The 23,096-nt window shown below is 49.3% G+C and overlaps 1 protein-coding gene across 1 annotated transcript in view; it reads left to right on the forward strand.

Annotated features, from left to right (window-relative positions):
* CFDP1 (craniofacial development protein 1) overlaps nucleotides 1-23,096 on the forward strand; it is a 59,605-nt gene that overhangs the window by 14,167 nt on the left and 22,342 nt on the right. Inside the window, exon 5 of the mRNA XM_027906862.1 lies at nucleotides 4,431-4,535. Coding sequence (XP_027762663.1) covers nucleotides 4,431-4,535 — 105 coding nt within the window. The remainder of the gene's footprint in view (nucleotides 1-4,430; nucleotides 4,536-23,096) is intronic.

The raw sequence follows: 23,096 nt of genomic DNA on the forward strand, positions 1-23,096 counted from the left end.
GTTGCCAGTCCCAGTGGGAGCTCGGTGACTGGATTGCTGCTTCCCTCAATTCAGAGCCTCTTGTGGGAGCAGAAAGTGAAGCCCAAAAGGGGCCTGTCAGCTGGGTCAGCATCTCAGGAGGCAGCACTGTCCATATGTGATCTTTACATCTGTCACAGAGTCTTGGTCGTGCAGGAGATGACGGAAAATCGGTCGTTTCCTTCACGGCTTGCGAGGTCCCGATAAAAAGTACATTTTATACATTATTGATGTTAAAATACCATTCACCTCTGCCTGTTTTCAGGTGAATTGGTTTGAGATGCAGCCTGGGCTGACTGCTTGGATAGCAGCACACACCTGCTGTGAGGAGCAGCACCAGGCAGGCAGCTTGGCCCTTGCCTGACTCCAGGAGAGCTCTGATCACATTGGATTCTTTTTAAAAACCAGCCAGCTCCTTCTGCCTATCCAGGCAGCCCTCAAAATTATCGCTCTCTCCAGCCTGCCCTCAAAATTATTGCTCTCTCCAGCCTGGTCTTGTCTGTGTTGCTTCAGGGAATAGGCTCAGTTTCCCAGGGAACAGCTTCTCCCACCTGGTTTGAAGAGAAAGGTTTGGAAAACGCTGTTTTGTTTTTTTTTTTACTTCAAAAAGAGAAAATTGATTTGGATGTATTAATGTTAGTTCTGCCTGCTCTACACCAGGTAATAAACCAACATAAAATACATGTGTATGTGGAGTTCACTTGTGTGAGGACGTAATTCCCTGCTGGAAGTGCTGAACCCGTGCACTCCAGCAGCTTCAGGACCTTGCAGGCTGGAGCACGTGGCTCTTGTACAGTGCATGTGTCTGTGGAAGGCACAGACATCACAGCTCGAGCACAAAAGTCACCAAAAAAGATATTCAGACTAAATATTCCTCTGGGCTCAGAAGGGTTTCGGTTTTTTCACAACTCCCTGTAGATGAGTATTACTTTCTCCTCAAGTGATCCTTCCAGAAGGTTGGAGGACTATTCACTGAGGCTAAAACACAGATGGGGAATATTGAAAAAGGATAATTAGCCTCATTTTTGCCCCCCTTTGGTCTGTGATTCCCCAGAGCTAACAACACTAAATTGTGTGGAAAGTTTTGTAATTGTGTCAGGCTTAAACTGGGGCAGATCTCCCGAGTGGGGACTGTGTCCTGAGTGGTTTAGAGCTGGCATTTTCCAGAGCTTCCACTCTTGCTCTGCCTTTCCCAGCAGGAAGGTCAGGGGAGGTGGTAACTTTGCACTGCTGCGATGGGGGATTTTAACTCCCTTCTCTGCTCAGAGTCCCCTTAAACCCAAATACCAACATGTGCTTTCTCAGCCTGATGTTCTCCAGGTGTTTGGGGAGGAGAGTGTAGCTGTGCTGAGCCACCTGGGGGGAAGTTGGAGGGATTTTGGCACTTGGGATGCATAAGGTTGCTGTTACACAGCAGACTGCAGATACCAAAACATGCTTGGGTGCCACTTTGAGCTCGGTTCAGAGACGAAGGGTCCTAAGGAGGACACCTGTAAGTACTCAAGGCACTTAGTGATCCAGTTTCTAGCATGTTTCCCTTATGATAACTTGGAAATATGGAAGACATTTCTATTTTACAGTTGCACATCACTGGCATCGTTTGTGCTACCAGGCTCCAGTGGGGTCAAAAAAAATTAATAACTGTTCTGTGTTTGAGAAGTCTTATTATGCAGTGTAATAGCAGAGCAGGGTAATGAAATCTCTGCGGGACAGTGATGAGAGTGAGTGGTTTTGTGTGTGAATTACAGGGGCTGCAAGTGGGCGAGACAGTAGCTGCTTGTTTTATTGCTGACAATATACTTATTTTCGTGTTTATTCCTGGATTACAATGTGTGAATAGCATGCTAATAAATAGTCGGGCAAATAGTTATTTATCAAGTATTTAAAAGTGAAAGGTCTTGCAATTTTCCTTAGTAATGACTGTGATTTCTTCCAGCTGGATTAATGACTCCCATTTCTCCCCATGAAGAACAAGAAGTGTTTTGGTTTCTACATGGAAAGAGTTATTGTCTCCCATAATAATGTAGAACAGAGGATTTCTTTTTCCTTCCTGGCCTGGGATCTGGGAAAGGTTGAAATGTGCATAACCTGAATTAATACCTTGTAAAGCTCTTAAATCTCTTTCGTCATTGCTGTTGGAGTGGGGCAGGACTTGCTGCTGGCATCAGTCCATCAGCAGCCTGCCTCAGAGCAGCTTTTGTTTCAGTTTATGAGGCAATCAGTGGGTCTTGTGATGGAATTGCCTTGAAAGGGCACTTTTAATTACATTTCTGTCGCATTCCTCTGTCCCCAGCTGTGCAGTCCTGGTGGAACTAGTTGCATTCAGCTTTGCAGCTGAATTTCTGCAGCAGACAAGTCCAAAAATATATGCTAGGGCAGCTGCTGGCAGGCCAAAGGGAGCAGAGAAAATGGAACCAAGTGTCACGTTGTGTGCCCAGCCATTGCTGGCCCTGAGGAGGTGGAGGAGAAGGAGAGTGTTGAAGCATAAGGAAAGCCTTGGTAGGAACCTGTCTTGTGCTCCTGGGTAGCTGAAGTTTGTGTCGTTGCAGGCCTGTGCCAGCCCCTCCCTGGGCAGCGCTCTGAGGGGTTTCTCCTTTCTCAACAGGGCACAGGGCCGGCTGTTTGGATGCTGCGTTGGAAAATAAATAGACTGTGTGATTGTATTGATCTGAACTCAGCCCTCATAGCTGGGGAGGGGGGAGTTCTGCCTTACTGCTGCATGAAAACACCAAGCTTGTGTGCCAGAGGAAATCCGTGGACATGGATTTGACTGGTGTGACTGCTGTGTGATGGGCCACTGTTGCTGAGGGCTGTGACTGGATGGTGTATTTGGGGTGTTCCAAACTGTGGTGATGCTGTAGCAAGGCTTTTGTTTCTTCCTGAACTGCCTTTCCCCTTTTCCCACCCCACCCCTCACCAATCTGATCAGCAAACACTTCTAAATATTCATAGTGTGGGATTTGTCTCTATCCACATGACTGCTGCTGGTTTGAAAGGCATGTGACAATGCAGGGGGCAAACGGGGTTAATCTCCTCCTGTGCTGGCAGAACGAGGCTGAGCAGGAGTTGGAAGCACAGGAGTTTATTCTTGCACCTTTTCCTCTGTATTTGCAGTCTGTGGAGAAGGAGGAAGAAGGTTTCAGATGCTGATTCACTGTCAGGATGGAGACATGGGTGTACTGGTTGTGTGCAGGTTTGATTTCAGGACGCCAGTGCCTCCAGGTTCAACAAATAACTCTGTGTTGGTTTCCTTGATGCCAACCCAGCAGTAACCCCTTTGGGGCTGCACCCCGCTGGGTTTCTCCGTGCCCATCAGCCAGTTGTTGTGTGGGAGTTGCAGGATCAGCTTGGTGGGTAGGAGGCAAGCAGTGATTCAGCCTGGCTTGTGAGCAGAGCAGATCCCGTGACAGTGAGGCTTTCAGCCTCTCCTCTGCAGGCCAGGGAAGGGCCTCTCCCCCCTTGCTGGAGCAGATGCAGCCAGAGGCCCAGGCTGCAGGGCAGTGGGATGGAGGATCATGTCTTTGGGTCACTGAGCTGTGGGTCAGGCTGCCTTTGTGCCCACAGAGCTGCTGGGCTCTGGAGAGACTCCCAGGCTTGTGGTCCAAGGGAACAGAACTGTTGGCTTGGCAAGTTGTGGCGTTTCATTAAGAGCTACTGAGAGCAGGGAAAGTGTGTTGCTGGAGGCAGGTCATGGTAAATGAGGGGGCTAAAGTAGCTGGGGTTTTCTAACAATTAATTATTGAGTGGTTTTCTGGAGATTCTTTCTCATGTTTGTAATTCATTCCCCGCTGTAGATGCCATATTGACTTATAATTTTCTTGAAGTTCAATATTTTGCACCCTCAGGGCCTCAAACAAAAATTAACTAGAAAATGAGAGTGAATTTCTGCATTCTGCCTTGTCAGAGCCCTCTCTCCCGTCCCCTGTGCCCGCAGCCAGTTTCTGTGCTCGGGTTTGGGTTGCAGATGTTGCCAAGGCTGCGTGCCGTGGGCTGTGAGACGTGGGTGGCAGAGGAGCTGCCTCGCTGACCAACAAATGAGGAAATCAAGAGCCCAATTAAGAGCCTGGAATTGCCCCCAGTGACCTGAGGAGAGCATTTAGTAGCTGCTAGTGAGACAGGCCTGCCTGAATGAATAAGAATTCCTGTTGTTGGAAGAAAAAAAGGTCCCCCTCCTCCCCCAGCTCCAATTAGCTCCTCTTTTCCTTTTTTCTGCCATGAATATAAAGGGTTTGTCACTGGAATGAAATCTTAAAAGATGCATGTTCTTCAGCTTGCAGCTGATGGAGGTGATCTCTGTGCAGGGGGTGTGGAGACTCTTGTGCCTGTTTTCTGTGTTTCCTTGAGGGATCTTTGGTTTGGCTGTCGAGTACAACTCTTCCTTACCCTCGGCTTTGTCTCTTTTCCTCCCACAGAGTGACTAAAGAAGTGGACTCAAACTCAAAAGAAGCTAAATCTTTCCTGAAGCAGCAAGAGAAACTGCAGTCAGCAGCTCCAGCCTCCCTCCCGACCGTGTCGGGGTGAGTACGTGGTGTCCTTGCCCAGGTGGGAGCCTCAGTGAGAGAGGTGGCACTCGAGCCAACAGTCAGGCTCTGCAGCCTTCAGTGGGCGTTTGTTTTCTCCAGAGTTTCAGTGGGAGCAAGACTAGGCCTGGAAGGTGTGATGGTTTGGGAAGGAGGTGGGGGAAGCAACCAATGAGTTGCAGTGACTCACTTCATACGTGCAGGCTCAGATTTCTCAATCCTCATAAGTCATTCATCCAAGTAAAGGAACAGTGGTTTAAATGTCTCGAGCAGCCTGATGAAACTGCAGGTAGCCAAGGAACATGCCTGAGATTGCCCTGCAGTTCCTTTGAGAGGTGCTTCTCAGGACTATAAAAAGCCATGACAGGCTGGGCTGTGGCTTCTTACAAACTTTGGGTGAGCATTTAAATGTGAGATGCTTTTTGCCTCTTTGATGTTCTCTAATATGATTTTGATGTGGATTTGTCACTTCCTGTTGAAGCTCTAACACCTAATTCTGAGATTATCATAATGCTTGTCACAGATACAAAGAGGTCAGGCCCCCTGTGCATCTGACTTGCCACTCTGGTTCTTGATGAGCTTGGGAGATCACCCACTTCTTAGCAATAGAGGAGATGCTTCTGCGTTCCAGCAGCGATTTTTATTTCAGTCAGTTGTTTGCAGACTTAAGCTGCGTGTGATTTGGTCACGTAGAAACAATACCCATCAAATAAATACATTGTCCTTCCCATCTGCTGTAGAGCAGTTCTCCAGTGTGAGTTAGGGCTGCCTTTCCCCAGGATAGTGGTATTCAGTTGCTGCAGCTGGATTGTCGCTCATTTTTCCAGCCAAGTGTTGCGTGGCTTGTAGTTAGCCCAGGGTAGTGAAAGCACAGCGTGTGTGAGTGACCCTTGGCAGCTGCTGTTCCCTGAGCTGAATGAAGGCATGGATGAGCAGAGCCTTCATGCTGCTGTTCACCCTGCACAGGGGTTTGTCCCTGCAGAGCTCGTTCATTGTAACCTAAGTGCTGTGTTGTGCTGCAAAACTTGCCTTGGGTTGGGCTGGCAGTCTTTGTTCAGTTTTGGTGGCCAGAGGTGGCAGCTGAAGCTGAGGCAGCTTCTTGCTGTGCACAGTGCTGGTGGTCCCCTGTCTTCAAACCTGCCTTCCAGTTTCCCCAGCAAATGCTCTGCTGCTCCAAGTGCAGGCAGGTTTGGCAGCCCCCTGGGAATTCACCTTCCTGCTCTGCTGAGATCCACGTTTCCTACTGTGTCTCAGTGGCTGCTGGGCCTGCCCAGCCTGGCCATTACCAAGGGGCATGGCTGCTTGTGCTGCAGCTTGGATTGCTCAGGAGCAATAGCCAGAGCCCAGCTTGAGTTAGTGCTGCAGATAACTGGAGAATCCACATCAAATACGGAAAAAAATGGAGTAAAAATCAGTATAAGAAATAACAAGTTCAAGGACTCCTTTAACTTTCGTCTAGTATGATTATTTTGGAAGCGGCTTAATTAGGTCGTTGTTGAGCTTGCTGATGTGTGATGTCCTACTGGCAGTTGCTTGCCCAGAACATGAGGTGACCTGGCTGTGGGGGAGGGAGGGGAAAAATCCCCTGGGCTTGTATGGCTTGCCTTTCTTCGGAGCAGCAAACCCTGATGCAGCACAGCCCCAGTGCCTTCCCTTTCCCAACCTGCAGCAGCACATCCAGGCTTTGTGCAGGGATCCTGCAGCTGAGGTGCAGCAGTGGTATTTTGGTCAGTGTGTGGAACAGCCCAGTGTTGATTCTTGATAGTGTGTGCCCTCTGGTCTGAGAGCGCTCCAGGGAGTTTTCTGTGTTGGGATGGTGTCCCAGACTGATCCCTGAGACTGCCAGCAAACCTGCTTGCTCTGGGCTCAGGAGGGTGCTCCAGCTGGGAAGCCAGCCAGGGTATTTTCAGGTGAGAAAATGACTCGCAGGCTCGAGGGGTTCCTTAAAGCCAGAGGCAAGCCCCTTGTGTTAAGAAAATTACAAAGGTCAGGTTTTAGACTTGAGCCAAGCTATTATCTGCTGCCCTGGAGCAAAGAGCCTCAAGCCTCTGTGGCATGCCAGAGCAGTGCCTGGGGACTGACAGCCTGGCATAGCTTGACAGTCTTTCCAAGTGCCCTCTGGCTACTTAAAATAGAAGTTTTGGGGGAGAGGGTGCATTTCTCCCTTGTGCATTACAGTATTGCTGTAAGGCAGCGAAAACCATGTGATTTGATATCCTCGCTGTGCCTGTGGACACCCACTGTGCTGTGAGCCATTGTCAGCCCCCAGGAGCTTTGTCAGCTATTTAAAAAAAAAAAAAAAAAGCCTTGCCCTGTGTGCAGGGAATTCGAGCAGCTAAGAGTGGCCTCTCCATCTGGCTTTTCTTTCTTCACCTTGCAGGCAGCATGCATTATTTCTGGATGCAGCCAGCCTACCCTGCATTTATTTAATTTCCCTTCTCTAAACAGACAGAAGTAATCCAGGAAAGTAACGGTCACAAAACCAAACATCCGGCGCCTCGACTCTGTGTCACAAACCCTTGCAGCCTAACTGGTCCAGGGGAGGGGATGTTTGGGGCTGAAAGTGCATTTCCTGAATGTGTTTAACATCCATACCGGATGTGCTATAAAAAGCTAGATTTGTGCTTGTGAGGGACATGGGGGTGGTTGGAGGAGAATAACTTAAACACTTGGCTGTAATTAAAGCCAGGAGTACAAAACAACCCACCCAGTTCTCTCAGCAGGCTTTGCTAGAAAGGTCAGAAGCCCTTGGTTCCCAGGGATGGGATGATTTCCCAGCCTTCACATTATTCCCATCGTGTCCCCCCGTGACACCCAGCTAGGCGGTGTTCTGTGGGTATTGGTTTATTGGAGAGGTTTGGGGTTCTGATACTCTGTTCCACTTGTTTCTGTTGTGTTCTTGGGTTGTGTTTGGCTCTCTCTGATGCCATCAGAGGTATCAGACGTGATGAGGGGACCCACTGATTCCTTCTCGTTTGCCGTCCCAATAAATGGGTGGAAGGCTCTCAGCATTCAAAAAATAGCCCTCCACCTACCCAGCTAAGCCTTCTTGCCTGTCTGTATTTTAGGGCTCATCTCCTATCCTTAACCATTGCTCCAGGGCCTTTTGGGGACAGCGAGAGTGACTGTAAACCTGATGGAGGGATCAGTCAGCTTGGTGGGCATTCCCGGTGCTCCAAGAGCTGCTTTCTGCCCCCTTCCCCAGGCCAGACCTGGGAGCTGGGTCCATCATCCTCTGCACTAGTAATCCCATTTTGCAACCAGCGTTTCATATTCAAAGGCTGTTAAAGCAAATGAAATCCTCCAAGAGGCTTATTGCACAGTGAGGGTGTGCTTGTGCTTGTGAGACACCCAGGGGGCTGAGCAGGGAAAGCCCTGCTCTGACCAGGCCCTTTGGTGGCAGCGGCTTTGACCTGCTTGTCGGAGCACAGCGGCCTTGCAAAGGGAACAGTGCTGCTGTAGCAGTCCTGAAAATGAAAAAGATGTGCTTGGTGGATCTTAATTTGAGATTCTCCTCCAGGCAGCTGTTTCTACACAGCCTGAACAGGAGCCAGGAAGAAAAAGAGGTTTCTCTCCAGCTTTGTTCTTGCCTTTGCTTATTACCGAAACCATTTGTAATTAAACGTGGACTTGCTCGCTCAGCCCAGCTGTTGCTTTTCTGTTTGATCCTGCCTGAAATTACAGTGGTGGATGTGTGACCTCCTAGGCCTTTTCATGCCTTGCAGGCTGGTATAAACACAGGGTACAGTTTGCCTTTGAAGCAGGCACCACTCCCATGGAGTTGAGGAGCTGCTGTGCTCGCTGACCCCCAGGCTGAGCTGGACCTGCAAGCGTTGGGACCTCGGTACAAGAGCCAGCAGGAAGAGGCACTGCAGGAAAGCTCTGACCCAGAGACACATGGTTACCCTGAACAAAGCAAGCCAGACAAACTCTAGCCTGTTCATGATGGATGCCTTCCTCCCTGAGCATCCAGCAGAGCAGTTCACATGGACTGACCATTGAGTGGTGTGAAAAGCTTCAGGCCTTGGCTTTTAGAAGTCCTGTACTGTGCTGCTGATGTTGGAGTAGACGTGTTCATGTCTTCTCTCTGACCTTCAGTGTGCAGGAGGAGGTGTGGTGGTGTTCTTTGTGGGAGGAGAGGGATCGTGGCAGAACCTGGAATCTTTTTGCAGCGTCCTGTTAACTGTAATTTCTAAGCTGGCCTTCCTCTCCAGCCTGGCTTCTCCTGGGAGCTCCTTTGCATCCAAAGCTTTATCTTGCAAAAGATGTTCTTCCTGTGTGCGTTGGCTGGACTTAATTGGATCCCTTTGCTGTCATGACCAAATCTGGTTACTCGAGATCATAAGTGGACACTGGTGAGGCAGGCACAGCTTCTGGAATCCTCTGATGATCCACAGCAAGTGCTGCAGCACTCACACGCCTCCAGGGAGCAATTTCATTTCACAGCAACCCCACGGGCTTTTTTTTCTTCAGAAAGCAGAACTTTAGTCCATTTTCAACTCCGCACCAATTGCAGTTATTTAGCTAAAACTCTTGCACGTTTTTCTTGTACAGGCTGAGTAAGGATGCAAATAAAGCAACTAATCAAGACCTTTGGGGGAGCTGGAGGTGGGGGTTTTTTTCAGTTATCACTTAAGCACTCAAATAGCTCTGTTCTTCCCAGTGAATTCAAGGCTTCTCATCTTTCTCCTGCTCTTCCCTTGCTGTGCTCCAGAGAGTGCTGTTCTCCCAGACGGAGAGATCCAGCCCCTTGCACTGTAGCCAGAGGCCTGGATGTAGTAGCACATGACATATTTTTCTGTGAACAAGATGAACCAGCTAGGGGCAATATTCCTGTGCCCTAGAGCTAGTTTTACTTATTTCCTACTCATAACGTTTCGGTTGTGAAAGATTAAATGTGGCAGTAGCTGTTCCAAGTGAATAATTTCTCTTCAGGTCTTAGATCCTTTGTTGTTATTATTTTTGTTTTAATTATTTATGGTTAGTGTCTGTCTACTGGTTTGCAGGTATCCACTCTTTGAGTCAATGTGGTAAAGAGGCTGGGTGAGTTTTGGGGGTATCTTGGTTTTATTTGCTGGGGGAACCAAAATAAATTACCCTGTGGGGATGAGTGTGGAAAGGTGTTTGTATGGGTGGGGAAGGGGGGGGTTTGCCATCAGGGAAAATGATCTCTGGTTCAGTGTTGGAGCATTTTCATCAGCTGTAGCAAATCAGATGCTGATTGCTGCTGGACACTTGTAAATCATGTCAAACACCTCTGAACATCTGCCTCCCCTCTTGAAGTCAGCGTGGACAGGCTTAGCCAGGGCTGCAGTCACCTCTGAGGTTTGACTGGGGGTGAGAGAGCTCAGCCTTTCTGGGTCTTTGCCCCTTTTCTGAACAGCTCTTGCTCCTGAGCTTACCTTAAACCTTTTCCATAAGGCACAGAGCTCTGAGTGTGGGAACTTTCATCCTCACTCTCCCAGACTCAAAGCAGAACGTGCACGAAACATCCTTGTTTTAAACTAGAGTCTCTCAGGAGCAGTCCTTTCTTGTTCTCAGGCCAGATGAGTCAATGCCTTCTACCCCCGCCCCAGCTTTGCAGGAGGGATGAATGAGTTTCTAGCCCTGTTGGGTTGTTGTGTGCTGGCCTGTGTGGTGATGTGTGCTGGCCTGGGACTCCTCACATGCCTGGGGCTGCTTTCCCTGGGGCAGTGGCATCTTCCAGCAGTGCCTGTGCCTTACTCCAGTCCTCTGTCTTGATGTGGCTGAGCTGGATCCCTGGGCTGGTCTAACTGGGATCAGCTGTTTCTTTTTCTAGTCTCCTTGGAGGTTCAGCAGAATGGAATCTCAGCTATGTGAGGACTTACATCTCCAAAGCATCTGTCTTATAAAATACAAACAACCCCCCACCAGTCTGGGGCCTTTGATAATTCCCCAATGAAAGTTGTGGGGCAGTTTTCCCTTAGGGTAGTGCAGGTTTTATGAGGCTTATTTTAATTTGCTTTCATCTCTTGGATCACGAGCATTTCTCTTTCTCCCTCTGTGAAAATGATTGAGGAAATTAACTGCTAATGGGGAACGAAGCCAGCTGTATTTGTATTCCAGACCCCTTGCAAAGTTGCGAAGAGAAACCCCTCTATCTTCCCATGAGGGACTTGCTCTGGTTGGAGTGAGAGGTGAGAAGGGCAGCTTTGCTTTGTGGATAAAGCCTGGCACTGAAGGTGAATGCTGAACTCCTGTTCCCAGCTGTGCCATGCCCTGGGGGTGTGTCTACCAGGATTTGTTTCCACTCCTGTTTTATTTTGCTTTCGTGGTGCTTCCTTGCATATTAACTGAGCTGTACCGTGTCCCTTGAGCGTCTCCCCCATACCAGATGCTTGTGTTACATCCTCTTGCTTTCCCACACTCGTGTTCCTCCTTTTTTCTCATGTCAAGGAGCAAGTTCAGCTGAATCATTCTTCATAAAATATGAACCAGCTCAGTAAGGCTGGAGTGGTAGTCAGAGCAGAGCGATGCTCTCTGCTCTCAGGCAGTCCTGTTACCCCAGGCTTTTCACACAGCAGTGGCTTCATTCATGGAAAACCTCATCCTAGTGGCCTCATTCACGGAAAAATCTGCACACCAGTATTTTCCAGCACATTTGTTAGCCAAAACTTTGATCTGCACGCTGTGTTGTTGGCCTCATGCGGGACTGTGTGTAGAAAACAGGCATGCCCAGGCTGGCTGGATTGCCATCAAGATGTGAAGTCAAGCAATTAGGGTTGGTTACCAACTAAACTGCCAGCCTTCTCCCTTCCTGCCTGAAAGGAGATGTTGGTGTGACTCTGAGCTCCTGAAGGGTGCTTGGTCTCTTTTCAGAGCTCCAGCCTCTTCAGCTGGCACAGTCTCTGCCACTGCTCTTTTGTTTGCTTCCAGAGAAAGCCCGAGAGAGCCTGAGCGAGTGTCTGCCCTGGCTGTGGGGATTTCCTCTGCTGTGAGGATGGTTAGGATGGCTGGAGATCACTTCAGCTGTTGCTGTCCTGGTGTGGAGGTGGCAGAGCCCTCCATTTCTTGCACTCCCTTTACTTGTTCCTCAGGTGGAGTGGTGCTTGGTGTGAGCTGAAAGGCACCTTAAAGAAGCTGCAGTCTGTCTCAGGCTCTCCGGGGTGCTCTAATCCAGCCTGCCAAGCCACCGAGCACTTTGTTCCCCTATCCAAGGAGTTCAAAGCCTCACTAATGTGTTGAGTTACAGCCCAGTTGTCTTTGCCCTGGAGCTTTCAGAGAGCTTGGTGCTGGGGGCGGTGCTGTGCAGAGGGACCCTCTGCAGAGGCAGATAAGTGCTGGTGTGCTGGCAGCAGATGTGCCTCTGGGTGTGCAAGGACGTGTGTGAGATGCTCTTGAACCCGCTGAGGCAGGAGTGGAGGGAACGGATTTATTTGATGTTTCTGCTGGAGAACACTCTTGTTTTATCCGAGAATCCCAGAGGAAGATGCGTTTTGTGCCCTTTCTTATAGCTTCTAACACTGATTCTTCCCTGGGAGGGTGGGCAGGCCCTGGCTCAGGTTGCCCAGGGAAGCTGTGGCTGCCCCATCCCTGGAAGTGTCCAAAGCCAGGTTGGATGGGGCTTGGAGCAGCCTGGGCTGGTGGAAGGTGTGCCTGCCCATGGCAGAGGTGTTGGAGCTAGATGATCCTTGTAAGATCCCTTCCAACCCACACCATTCTAGGATTCCATGATTATCAGCAAATAATAGTGGATATGTGTGAGTTTGGTCTGACCTTGTGCAGCAGCTCTGGTACCCTTTTGGGAGCTCACACTTCAGTGCTGTTGCTCTAGGCCTCCAGGCAGCCAGTGGACAATAGTGATGCCTGTTCATGGCCTGACTGCCTGGCTGGAGAACAATGATGGCATTTCTTGAAGTAACAAGTCCTAGGCATGTGCAGGGCTGGGTTGTAACACTTTTTTTATTTTCCCCCTTTAAGCTGCAGGCTTCAGAGCATCAGGCCTGGTACAGCACCCAGGAATGTATGCACAGAGGAGACTTGTACCTTTTGGAAAATACCAATAGAAAGCAAATGGCTGGTTTTTAGGTGCTTGCCTGTTTTGCCTCGAGGCTGAGCCCGTGTGTGGACGCCAGCAGCGTGTGGTGGGCTCAGAGGCTGGTTTAGCAGCAAGGAGGGGGTTAAAGCAAAGGCTGGCTGATGGCAGCTCCTGGCTTTCATAATGCAAAGCCTGTGGGAATTCAGCCGGCTCTGTCTCCCCTCACCCCCCTTCCCGGCTGCTGGAGGCAGGATAACCTCCCTGACTGCTGGTCCCTGCCAGCACAGCTCGCACTGGGCAGCTCTGTGAAAGCCCAGCAGAGGCGTGAGCGTGTGCAAGATCAGATTATTAAACCTCCTCGGGAGAACACCGACAGAGTCATTTTCCAGCGTGGTCGTGCTGTTCCCTTGCGCTGCCTCTTCACGTGTGACCCGCAGGTTTCCATCGCAGGCGGCTGAGGGAGCAGCTGGTACACGAGATCTGTGACTCCCTGGAGAGGGGGATGCAGGGCCGGCCTTGGCTTTGCCGGAGGCTTTGGATGATGCTCAGCGAAGTCGCTTAGGTCAGAAATCATGAAGGTGGCTCGGCCCTGTGCAGCCCTGGGCACAGTGACCTGTGCTGCAGCGTCTGTGCCATGTGCAGCCCGTGCCCAGGGGCTCTGTCTCACTGTGTAATGTTCAGTACTGCAGAAGTGCTAAACAGACAAGGCGACCCAGGGCCTGTTGTTGGGCAGCGTCTGCTTTAAGGACAAGCACCATCACGGTGTTTTTCCTAACATGTAACGTCCCTTGTCCCTCCCTGCTGTTTGCAGTAACCCTTTGGAAAGCTGGAAGGGCTCTCTGTTTCCTTTCCCGCTCACACACGTGCACTCGTGAGCCTCGCCAGCGCTGTTCGGCTGTTTGCACTGGGAGGGATTTTTTTTTCTCCTTTCCCAAGTCAAAGAAGAGTGTGTGGCATTTGTTTTGGAAACAAAAACACTTCTTGAGAATGACATGGCCTCTGCAAACAGATCAGCACAAAACAGGTCGCGTGCTTTGGACTGGCTCTGGTGACAGTGCAGCAAAGCCATCTCCATCCTCGGGTTTTGTGGCTGGTGTTTTTAATAAGCACCCTGAAACCTTTGAAGGAGTAGTGTGGTGTCACCTTTACTAGTCCTGCAGGACAGTTGAGGTGCTTAGCAGCTCTCCACTGGTCACTGCTGTGATTGCAGGGCAGGGTTTGAATCTCTTATGGGGGCAGAATCTCTGCACTCAGAAAAACAGGTAGAGTTTTTTATCCTGACTTTTCTCCAAAGCCTTTGGGAGTCAAAGTTTATTGGTGAATATTAGGAAGATGTTGTTGCTCGTAGCTGTTGAGGGACACCACAGAGCTGTCTCTCTGCCACTTCCTTTGCTACAAATGTCTCCTGGAAAAAAATTGCCTGTTGCCTCCTTCTTTTAGCACTAGGTGGGCTGGACAGGAAGCAGGTAACAGTGCTGTTACAAGGAGTGCTTTCCTGTCTCTGCATGGCACAGGAATCCTTTTTATACCTTCCTTCCACAAACTGCCCTGCTGGTGTTGTGCCAGGTCAGGGGGGATCCGTGCTGCTTTGTCCTTAGCTGCTAAAGTAGTCTTCAACTAGTATGGAACTCAGTGGCACCTCTGGGGAAGCTTGGCAGGGACTGCACTGGCACCATAGACACCTGTAAACAAATAAATGAGCGATGTCTTTGGCCATGGAATTTCTGGCCATGTTTTTCCTTTAGGAGGCAATGAGGTCATATTGACAGGACTGAGGACATAAATCCGTGCAGGCTCTGCCACAGGTTATGGAAAACCCTGAGCGTGGTGTCCTGAGGCTTAAAACCCAGACAGAAACTGGCACATTCTCTACACGTGCTCATCTTTGTGCCAGGGCTTCTGCTTTGCTCGATGTATGAGAGGCTGGGAAGGGGATTGGCTGGATATCAGCCCTTGCAGGATTCATTTCTTGTATCAAACTTACCAACTGAGGGAGCCTGGGATGGTTCTGGAAACACACCAGCCTGTGCCAAAACAGTGGCCTTTGCTTGACCTTTCTGGTAAAGTGATTGTAGCTAATTTTGAGTTGAAGACCTCAATGAATGAAGAATCCTGCCTTTCTTTAAGGTTAATTAACTGCGGTGAGTAATTGTGGAACAAACTGAAGCAGTTACAAATACGCCAGAACTTCCTAGAATACAGCAAATTGCTTGAGCTGGGCTTTTGTGGGTTTGATTTGGGGGTCACTAGGACTTGCCTGTTTAATTTGGAAGAGGTTGCTGCTGCCCCTCTTGCTCTCCAGGTGTCTGTCCCTGAATTTGGGGATGCACAGTGGCTGATTTATGTCATTTACCAGCTTGACCAAGGGCAAACTCTCGAACTGTAGAGCTCTGAGTGATTCATCTTTCCTCCTCATCCATGGAGATAAATGTCAGGGTGGATGTCAGCTGTCTGGCTGATGCTTGAGTGAATCTGCTTTTGTATGTGCACCTTGAGCTGAAAGCACATGCATGAATTTTTTACTGTTTGTGATAAACCTGGAAATGCAGATTGTGTTGGAGAAAGAGGCCTCCTGGTTTTAAATATTGATACCGATATAACAGGGTAGTGGCTGTGACAGTCTGGGAGCCTTGAAGCATTAGCTCAGAGATTATGCTGATGCCTTGGGGAATTCAGTGGGGTGTGCAAAATAAAAGAAAGGGCTTTGCAAAGTGGTAATGTGCTTCAGATGGAGAAATAACGGACGGGGTCCTTTTGGGTCCGCAGGCTGTGGGGCTGGAAAGGAAAGATTCAGGCTGAGTCTTTGGAAGAGGCCCCTGCCAGAGTATTTTACTCAATCTGGTTTGTGATGTAACTGACAAAAAAGCAGCTGCCAGAAACCTGTGCATGTGTGGACTGATGGCTGTGGAGGGAGAGGTGAAGAGCCTGTTCCTTGGAAATGCTGGTGGCACGGTGAGCTGGACGTGCCCACTCTCGAGCCTCGGTTCGGAGAGCACAGAGCACTTCTGTGCGGTTCTTCATCAGCTAATCGAGTTGAACAGTCATTCAGAAGGCAGGCTGAGGGCTGAGAAACTTTGTGAAGTAACTTTTAAGTGTTGTTCTCATTCCCTCCAGTCCCTTTAGGACTTGGAGCCGCCTGTGGAGCTCATACACAGTCCAACACGCTGGTGTTCCTGCGTGGGCAGTTGCCTTTTCCCTTCACCCCTCACGCCGTGTGAATAACCTGGAACGGCCCCACAGCCCCCTGAGCTGGCTCCACACACAGCATACCTGCCAGTTCTCAGAGGGCTTACCAGCAAAGCCTGGCTTTGTGCAGGATGAGCCGTGCTGCTTCCCAATCCCAGCTGGCTTTGTGCCTTCCTGTGCCTGGGCTAAGCAGCTCTCTCCGAGAGGGATTTGCTGGGCAGTGTCGCAGCGGGTGGAGGTCTGGCACTTGGATATTGCAGCCCCTCTGCTGCTGTGAAGGTGGGGAGCTGACTGGAGGGTATTTTCTGCATCTCAGCGCTGGTTTTTACGTTAACTGATTGTAGTAAGGGTAGTCTACAACATCATTAGTAGTTGGCGGTTATTTAAGTTTGCAGGTTGCCCCAGTGTAGGGCATAGCTCTTGCTGCAAGAAACCTTCAAAATACAGGGGTAGTTGTTGATGAGGGCAGCAGAGAACATCCCAGCACAACTGGGACTCCTCTGGACAAGGTAAAGCTGCATACAAGGGGATGCCTCAGGGAGCGACGTGGGAGCTCATCTTTGTGAGTTCATGTGGATGCCGGTTCATACACTGAATTTGAGATCCTCAGCATGTTTAGTCGGTAAAGGAAAAGCAAGCTTACAAAAATTAAGGATAACTATCTTCATGTAAAAAGCAAACCCTAATGAGAGGCTGCAGGGGACAGGGAATGTCAGGGATGGCAACCCAGTCTCTTAATTCAGCTGTTTCACTCGGTGAAACTCATGTGGAGAGAGTAAATGAGAGGAAGTTATTTTTCTCTGCCAAGTCCTTTATTTACACATAAAAGCTTTTCATGGCTGCTTGCAAAAGATACTGTTAGCAGAGTGGTCCTGTGCATGACACTTCTTTCAGGCTGAGGCTCTGCTGCAGCATCAGCCAGACAATTTGGCCACTGGCTGTTGTGTTGCCACCATTCCTCTCTCATCCATGGTCGTTGGATCTTTTTGCTGAGCTATTTCAGTGCACTTAGCACTGAACACAACCAGCCTGACTGCCAGCATCGCGTGCTAAAACAGCTCTGCGACAGCTGAGCGCTGGAGCCAATGTCCTGAGAGTCATGGATGGGGATTTAAATTGGGAAGGAACTTCCTTCTCCACTAAAGAACTTCATCTTTCCCAAACAAGGTTGTTTTCCCGAGGCAGGAAAGGTGCACCAAGGAAGGACCATTTTATGTTTTCTTTTCTTCCGTGTGTGCTGTTGGGCAGCAGTAGAGGCAAGGTCCCCAATAAACCAGGCCCTTTGGACAATGGCTGAAGTGCAGTATCTCCTGTTTTGAAAGCTGCTCTGTGTGTGTGTGTGTGTGTGTGTGTGAAGGTTGCTGTTAGGGTACCATCATCTCTTGTGCACAGAGTTTCAAGAAAAAGTCGTTCATGTCCCAGCAGGGCATCGCTGGAGTCACGTACACAGACATGTCACTAGGACATTGGGATACCATTTTCTTCAGCTTTTTAATTAAACTGACCCTTGAATTCTGTATATTTCTTTCCACGTTTCTTCAAAGCTCTTATGTTGGCCCCTTCCCCCCAGTTCAACTTGGCCTGGCAGATTAGAGGCTGCTGGAAAACACAGAGCACATTGTGAAGTCCAGAGCAAAAGCTGACTCAGCGATCCTTCCCATTTTAGGCTGCCACTGTTCGTGGAACAGGAGGTTAGCCTTAAAATACTGCTGCCAAAAAAATACTGCTGCCCATTTTATTAGCTGTTGCTGTGTCCTTTAACTTAGTTTTTTCAGAGAATGTAGTTTTATAAAGGATGTAGTTTACTGGTGCCTTAACAGTCCGGGAAAGAAGGTTCTCTTTTCACGTGCTGGAATAATTCTGATCATTCTGTAAGAAGCATTTGACATCTCTTCTCAAGCTCTCTGGAGAAGGGGCTCTGTCCTAAACACAGCCCACGTCACTACCCACAGTGTCTGAGTGTGACCTCGCCAGTGCAGGAACCTGAGTGCAAACACAGCAGCAGTGCAGGAGGAGCCACTGGTGAGGTGCCACTGCATCAGGTCCCTGTGCTCTCCATAAAGCAGTCAGTCACACCTTGGGGTGATATTCCAGGGAGAAGGTGGTTTTTGAGGAGGGAGCTGGCCAGAGAGCAGTGTTTGTGTGACAGTGGTGGGAGCTGGGGGTGTCTGTCGTTCCCAGAGCTGCGCTCGAGTGCCCTTTTTCCACTGGGGTATCAAGAAGTTACGCAGGCTGGGCCTGGTTTCATTAGTGGATTTAAAACAGGTTTTGGCAGAAGACAGCCAAGCACATCAGGAATGGAACAGAAAATATTCTTCCTGAGTCCAAGAGCCTGGAAACTGCCTCTCACACCAACTAAACCAAGCGACAAATGCTGTTCTTGTTGTAATCTGAAATCGTTCTTTTCTCTCTCTGCCACATCCATCATGTGCATGAGTGCATAGCCTATTTATTAACAAATTTAAAGCCACAGGCACAGAACTATTGTGGGGTCACCTTGGGGCCCCTGGACTAGAGGAGGAACGTGTTGCATTAAATGATACTTACCAAAGCAGCAGAATTCAGTCTCTTGATTGCCTTGGCTACAGCTCCAGGTACTTATTCATGCTTTTCTTTTTAACCCTTATTTCTTCTCCCTTCTGATCCGCATTTTTGACAGGTGATTATTATCACTAAAAGAGCTGACAGCTCTGGTAGTCTCAAGTGCTGCAGAAGTCCTGATGCTGAGTTGTCTCAGTCCAAAGGAGAAGCTTGTCAGCACCAGACCCAGACCCAGGCTGTCAGTGTGCAAACCCTTCCCTTCTGTGCTGGAAGGTGTAGGGGTGCTCAGGATGTCTCGGCTAAGCCATGTTCAAAGTTGGGATAACTCTACTGCACAGATGCTTGTGGTGCTTTGAGACGTGTTGATGGGAAGAAGAATATTCTTAGAATCCTAGAATTAGAAGGAATCTGGAAGGGATCATCTAGTCCAACAGCCCTGCCATGGGCAGGGACACCTTCCATTAGACCAGGTTGCTCAAAGCTCCATCCAGCTTGGCCTTGAACACTTCCAGGGATGAGACATCCACAACTTCTCCAGGGAAGCTGTGCCAGTGCCTTGCCACCCTCACAGTGAGGAATTTCTTTTTAATATCTAACCTAAAATTCAGTTTAGAGCCATTGTCCAGTGTCCTATCACTACATGCCCATCCACATGATGGACAGTGAGAGTCCTGATGCAAAGCTTACTTACAAGTATCGAACAGCTAACAAATACTAGGATGAAATTAATTCCATGGAGGGCTATGTTTTTAACTTCTGAACATACAAAAATGTTCGTAGCTGCAGTTTGGCAGGGTCCTCCCTCCTGCAACAGGGGTCACTCTTCCTAGAGTGACTAGCGCTAGAACGGGTTTATCCTATTTTTACTAAGCTGCAAATGTTGTTTTTCTAACGTGCTGTGACTCTGCTTGCTTCCCCACCCTTAGACTCCATCTGTACACTTCAAAATAGAAGGAGGAAGAGGGCAGAGAAAGAACAAAGGCTCATAGTACGAATGGAAGGAAACTAGGGAAATTCAGGAGGAAACGGACAGTGAGAAATACAAAAAGATCCAGCTGTGCTGAATGCATGGGGGGTGAGTGCACAGGGATGCTTTCTGCTTGTATTCAGAGCTCAAGACCTGCATTGTGGAGCTGAACTTTCCTTTGAGTCAGTGACCTATTCAGGCACCTAACAATGTCCATTATGTACAGTCAGCTTGTTTGTGCCCAGGGCAGGCCTTTTGTACCTTTTTCCGTGTGCACTAAAACTACTTACGAAGTGGCCAGGCTGAGCTCAGTTGTGCTGTGTGAGCACTTGACCATCAGCTTTCAGCAAGATCTTGGAACGTTGAAGAGATTTAAGGGCACAAACTGTGATGACAGGATGCTCAAGGAGAATATCTGCTGATGAAAACACTGCTCTTAGCTGACTGATAGCAAATGTCTCTTTTCTTCAAAGGACAGGGAGAGGGGAAAGAGGTAGCAAGAGCTGGGTCCCTGCTCTCTGGAGTTGCAATGATTAAGTTGGTACGGTGAGGCAGCCTGAAGAGGGGAGTCCAGAGCAGTCTGGCAGCAATGCTTGTGCATCACTGCAGAGTGAGAACAGCAGAGAGGAGAGCCCTGGGGAGCTGGAGGAGAACATCTCTGCTGTGGAGACCCAAGCAGTGCTGTTGCCATTTTCCTCCTTGCTGTCAGCCCGTGGCAGAGCTGTGCTTTGGTTGGGTCTGCAGCTGCAGAGGAACCAGCTGGCCTGTGTTTAACATGCGAGGGGATCCCCCAGAGGCTTTGTGGGTCTCTGTGGGGTTGGGGGCAGCAGCTGCAGAAGTGCCTGAGTGTGCTCTGCAGCACAGATATCCTCTGTGACCTTGGGCAGCCCAAGGGTTCAGCCCTGTTACTTGGAAACAGCTCCTACCTCCACTCCTGAACGCAACACGAGTTGTTGGATCGTGTGGTGGCTCTGATTAACGTGAGAGCTGAGGTGCAGCTTTTTGGGGCAGGAGGAATCACGACTTGACCTTAGCCCGGGGTTTTCGGCACAGGGATGTCATTCTCGGTTGGAGGAGGTGCTCTTTAACCCAGCCCACCAAGAAGCAGCTGTAGGCAGTGACTGAAAGAGCTGGAGCTGGAAATAAGGTATATATTCATAGTGAGAACAGTTTGGGCATTGGAGCAAGCCCGTGCAAGCTCTGGTGCTTTCTCCTATTTAAAGAGAGAAAGCATTTTGGCAATTTGCTTATTCTGTCTTATGCCCTTGTTTAACCACCACTCATTCAGTTAATGCCACTTAGCAGCTTTTAAGACATTTCTTTAGGGGGAAAAAAATGAATTCTACACATTCAGGAAACATCTGTCATCACTGGGAGCAGAAACTGTAGTTAACGTGGTCCCTGGAGCATGTGGGAGAGCTCCAGTTCATCACTGCCTCTCTGCAGTCACTTCTCAGAGAACAGAGCTGGCTGTGAAGGTGAAGAAGAAGGGTTTAACAGCATTGCTCTACATCTAGAAAAAAAAAAAATCAGGGGGTGCCTCTTTGAAGCCTTGGACGTGTGCACAGCACATGGCACATGAGGGGTGTTTTTATTCGTGTTTGTTTTCAGGAAATTGTGTTGCTTTGTAAGCTGAGCCCTTTTTAAGTGTCTAAAGTTTGGCACCCTACAAGCTGGGCTTTAGCAGGCACTTCTGGAAGTTATCAGCCTGAGCTGTATTTTCCTGACTCAGATCCTTGCAGTAAGAACTGAGGAATGGAGCATTTAAATGGAAAAAAAAAAAGTAGAAGCTACAGTGCAGCTAGATAATGTCAATCTCGTCACTGCTTTTAATATTCATCGCCAGGCACAGCCATCGCACTCTGTCAGTTTTAAGTTAAGCAACCCTTAGTCCTAGTCAGCTTCTGTCTACGTACATGAAAGGGATGACTGAGCCCACAGCTGCTAAAGGCATCTCTCAATTACTTATATTTCACTAGGTATTTAAAGATTAGGTCGGGGCGTAGAGGATGAAAGGGTTTTTCTTTATCTCTTAATAAGAAACTTGTATTTGCCGATATGAAAAAGACCAAAGGCTGAAGTGTCTAACATGCTCCTCTTTTCCCTGCTGCTTCCTCGGAATGGTGTGGGGGTAGGGAAGCATGTGGAGATCCTACAGGGAATAAAACAATGTTCCTCTTGGTCTGCTGCTTACCACAGCCCGGCCCCATTTCCCAAAATTGATGGGTAAGGATGTGCCGTGCTGGAGTTCTCATGACATAGCCTTGCTTGCGATGCAGGAGACCGAGGGAGAATTAGATACGTGGGGCTTTGCAGGCTTTAAACACGAACAACAAAGGGAGGATGTAATAAGAGAAGTGTTGAAAGATTCCTGTAGTCTCTTGCTTTTGCTTTCTCTACTGACTGTCAAATGCTTTTTGGGAAAAGGACCTCTTCGTTAGCCTCGTGCTGCTCCAGCCCTTCAGTCCAAAAAATAGTCATCCTTGAGCTCTCCATAACATTATCTGACAAAATCAGAGAGGACCAGATTAACCTTGTCCTAAACTAAAAGAAAGGAGCAGGGAGAAGAGTTTGGAGAAGGTCTTCCAGCTGTCTATATTTGGAACTGTGTGAAGATGGGTGAAAGGCATGGATGCCAGTGTAAAACAAAGCCAGCAGCTTTCATGTCCCCTCTAGGGCAGACTTTTGGGGCAGGAACAGAGATGCTCCCCCTGCTGTAGCTGCAGGATCTCAGGAATGAGCAGTGTCCGGACTCTGTTTGCACCAGCGTGTGCTCAGCAGAGGCGTGAGCAGTTCCCACACAACAACCTTCTTGGGAACAGCCTGAAACCACGCTTAGTGTCCTCCTGCCAGCTGCTCAATCTCTGCGTCAGCAGGCTGAAACAGGTGAGGGAGCTGCTTCGAGAGGATTTGATGGTGAGCAGGTTGTGTGTGGTGTAACAGACTTAACAGGTGTCTCGGGGTGCTTGCTTTGTTAGTAGCTCACCTGGACACAGAAGGCTCTGACTTCATGACCCATGGACTTGGAGGTGTAGGGGAGAGCTGGGCACACCAGACCCAGCACCCTCTGCATCACCAGATGCACAGGGTGTGGATGAGGAGGATATGGGGAGCTTCAGCCCAAGCAAAGGCAGTGTGTGGAGGTGCCAAGCAGCCCGGGCACGATGCTGCTTTGGGACAGCAGAGCGAATCTGGAGTACACTGTTGGTGTGCTCCAAGCCAGCTTGGCTTTTCCGTGGGGCTCTGGGTGCAGCCACTCCATGCAGGGTGAAGGCCTTGGGGAAACCCTGCAGCTAAAAGTGCCCTTTGTTATTTGTCTGATCTTGCCTCCAGGCCCCGAGGCTGTTACAACCGGATAAGCTAAAAAAGCAAAGGAATCAAGGGCCAGCCACGAAAATCCCTGATCTGGATTAGAAACACAGCTGAGTTACCGGCACCGCCACGGCACAGCCAGGCTTTCTCAGCCGAGCTGCACGCACAGGTAGTGTTCAGCCCAAGGGAAATAAGAGCAGGGGGTAGAGGAGGTGATCCTGGTAGCCAGGCATAGCTAGGAGCCAGTAACACTGACCCTCCTGAGCTCTGCCTCGTTTGTGTTCGCTGTGTGACTTCATCTCTCCCCCAGATTGCAGGGCGTGCTTCACTCGTACCCCGTGGAGGGCTGGGGGGTTGTGTCTGTGCTGTTCTAACGTGTAGCATCATTCCTTGCTTTGCTTTAGACCTGAGAGTTAATACCTCCAGGTCACCTTTCCTGGTATAAACCAGCATCACCTGTAATTTTGGTCCCTCTGCTCATGTGTTGGTGCCCCAGCAGTCCCTTGCTGCTCCTGAGTTTGAAAGAAGTGCTTGGTGCTTCACACCTTTATCT

This window comes from Empidonax traillii, unplaced genomic scaffold (genome assembly GCF_003031625.1).
Source record: "Empidonax traillii isolate 1590-97213 ecotype Southwest subspecies unplaced genomic scaffold, ASM303162v1 scaffold1367:size194105, whole genome shotgun sequence".
Taxonomy (NCBI): domain Eukaryota; kingdom Metazoa; phylum Chordata; class Aves; order Passeriformes; family Tyrannidae; genus Empidonax; species Empidonax traillii.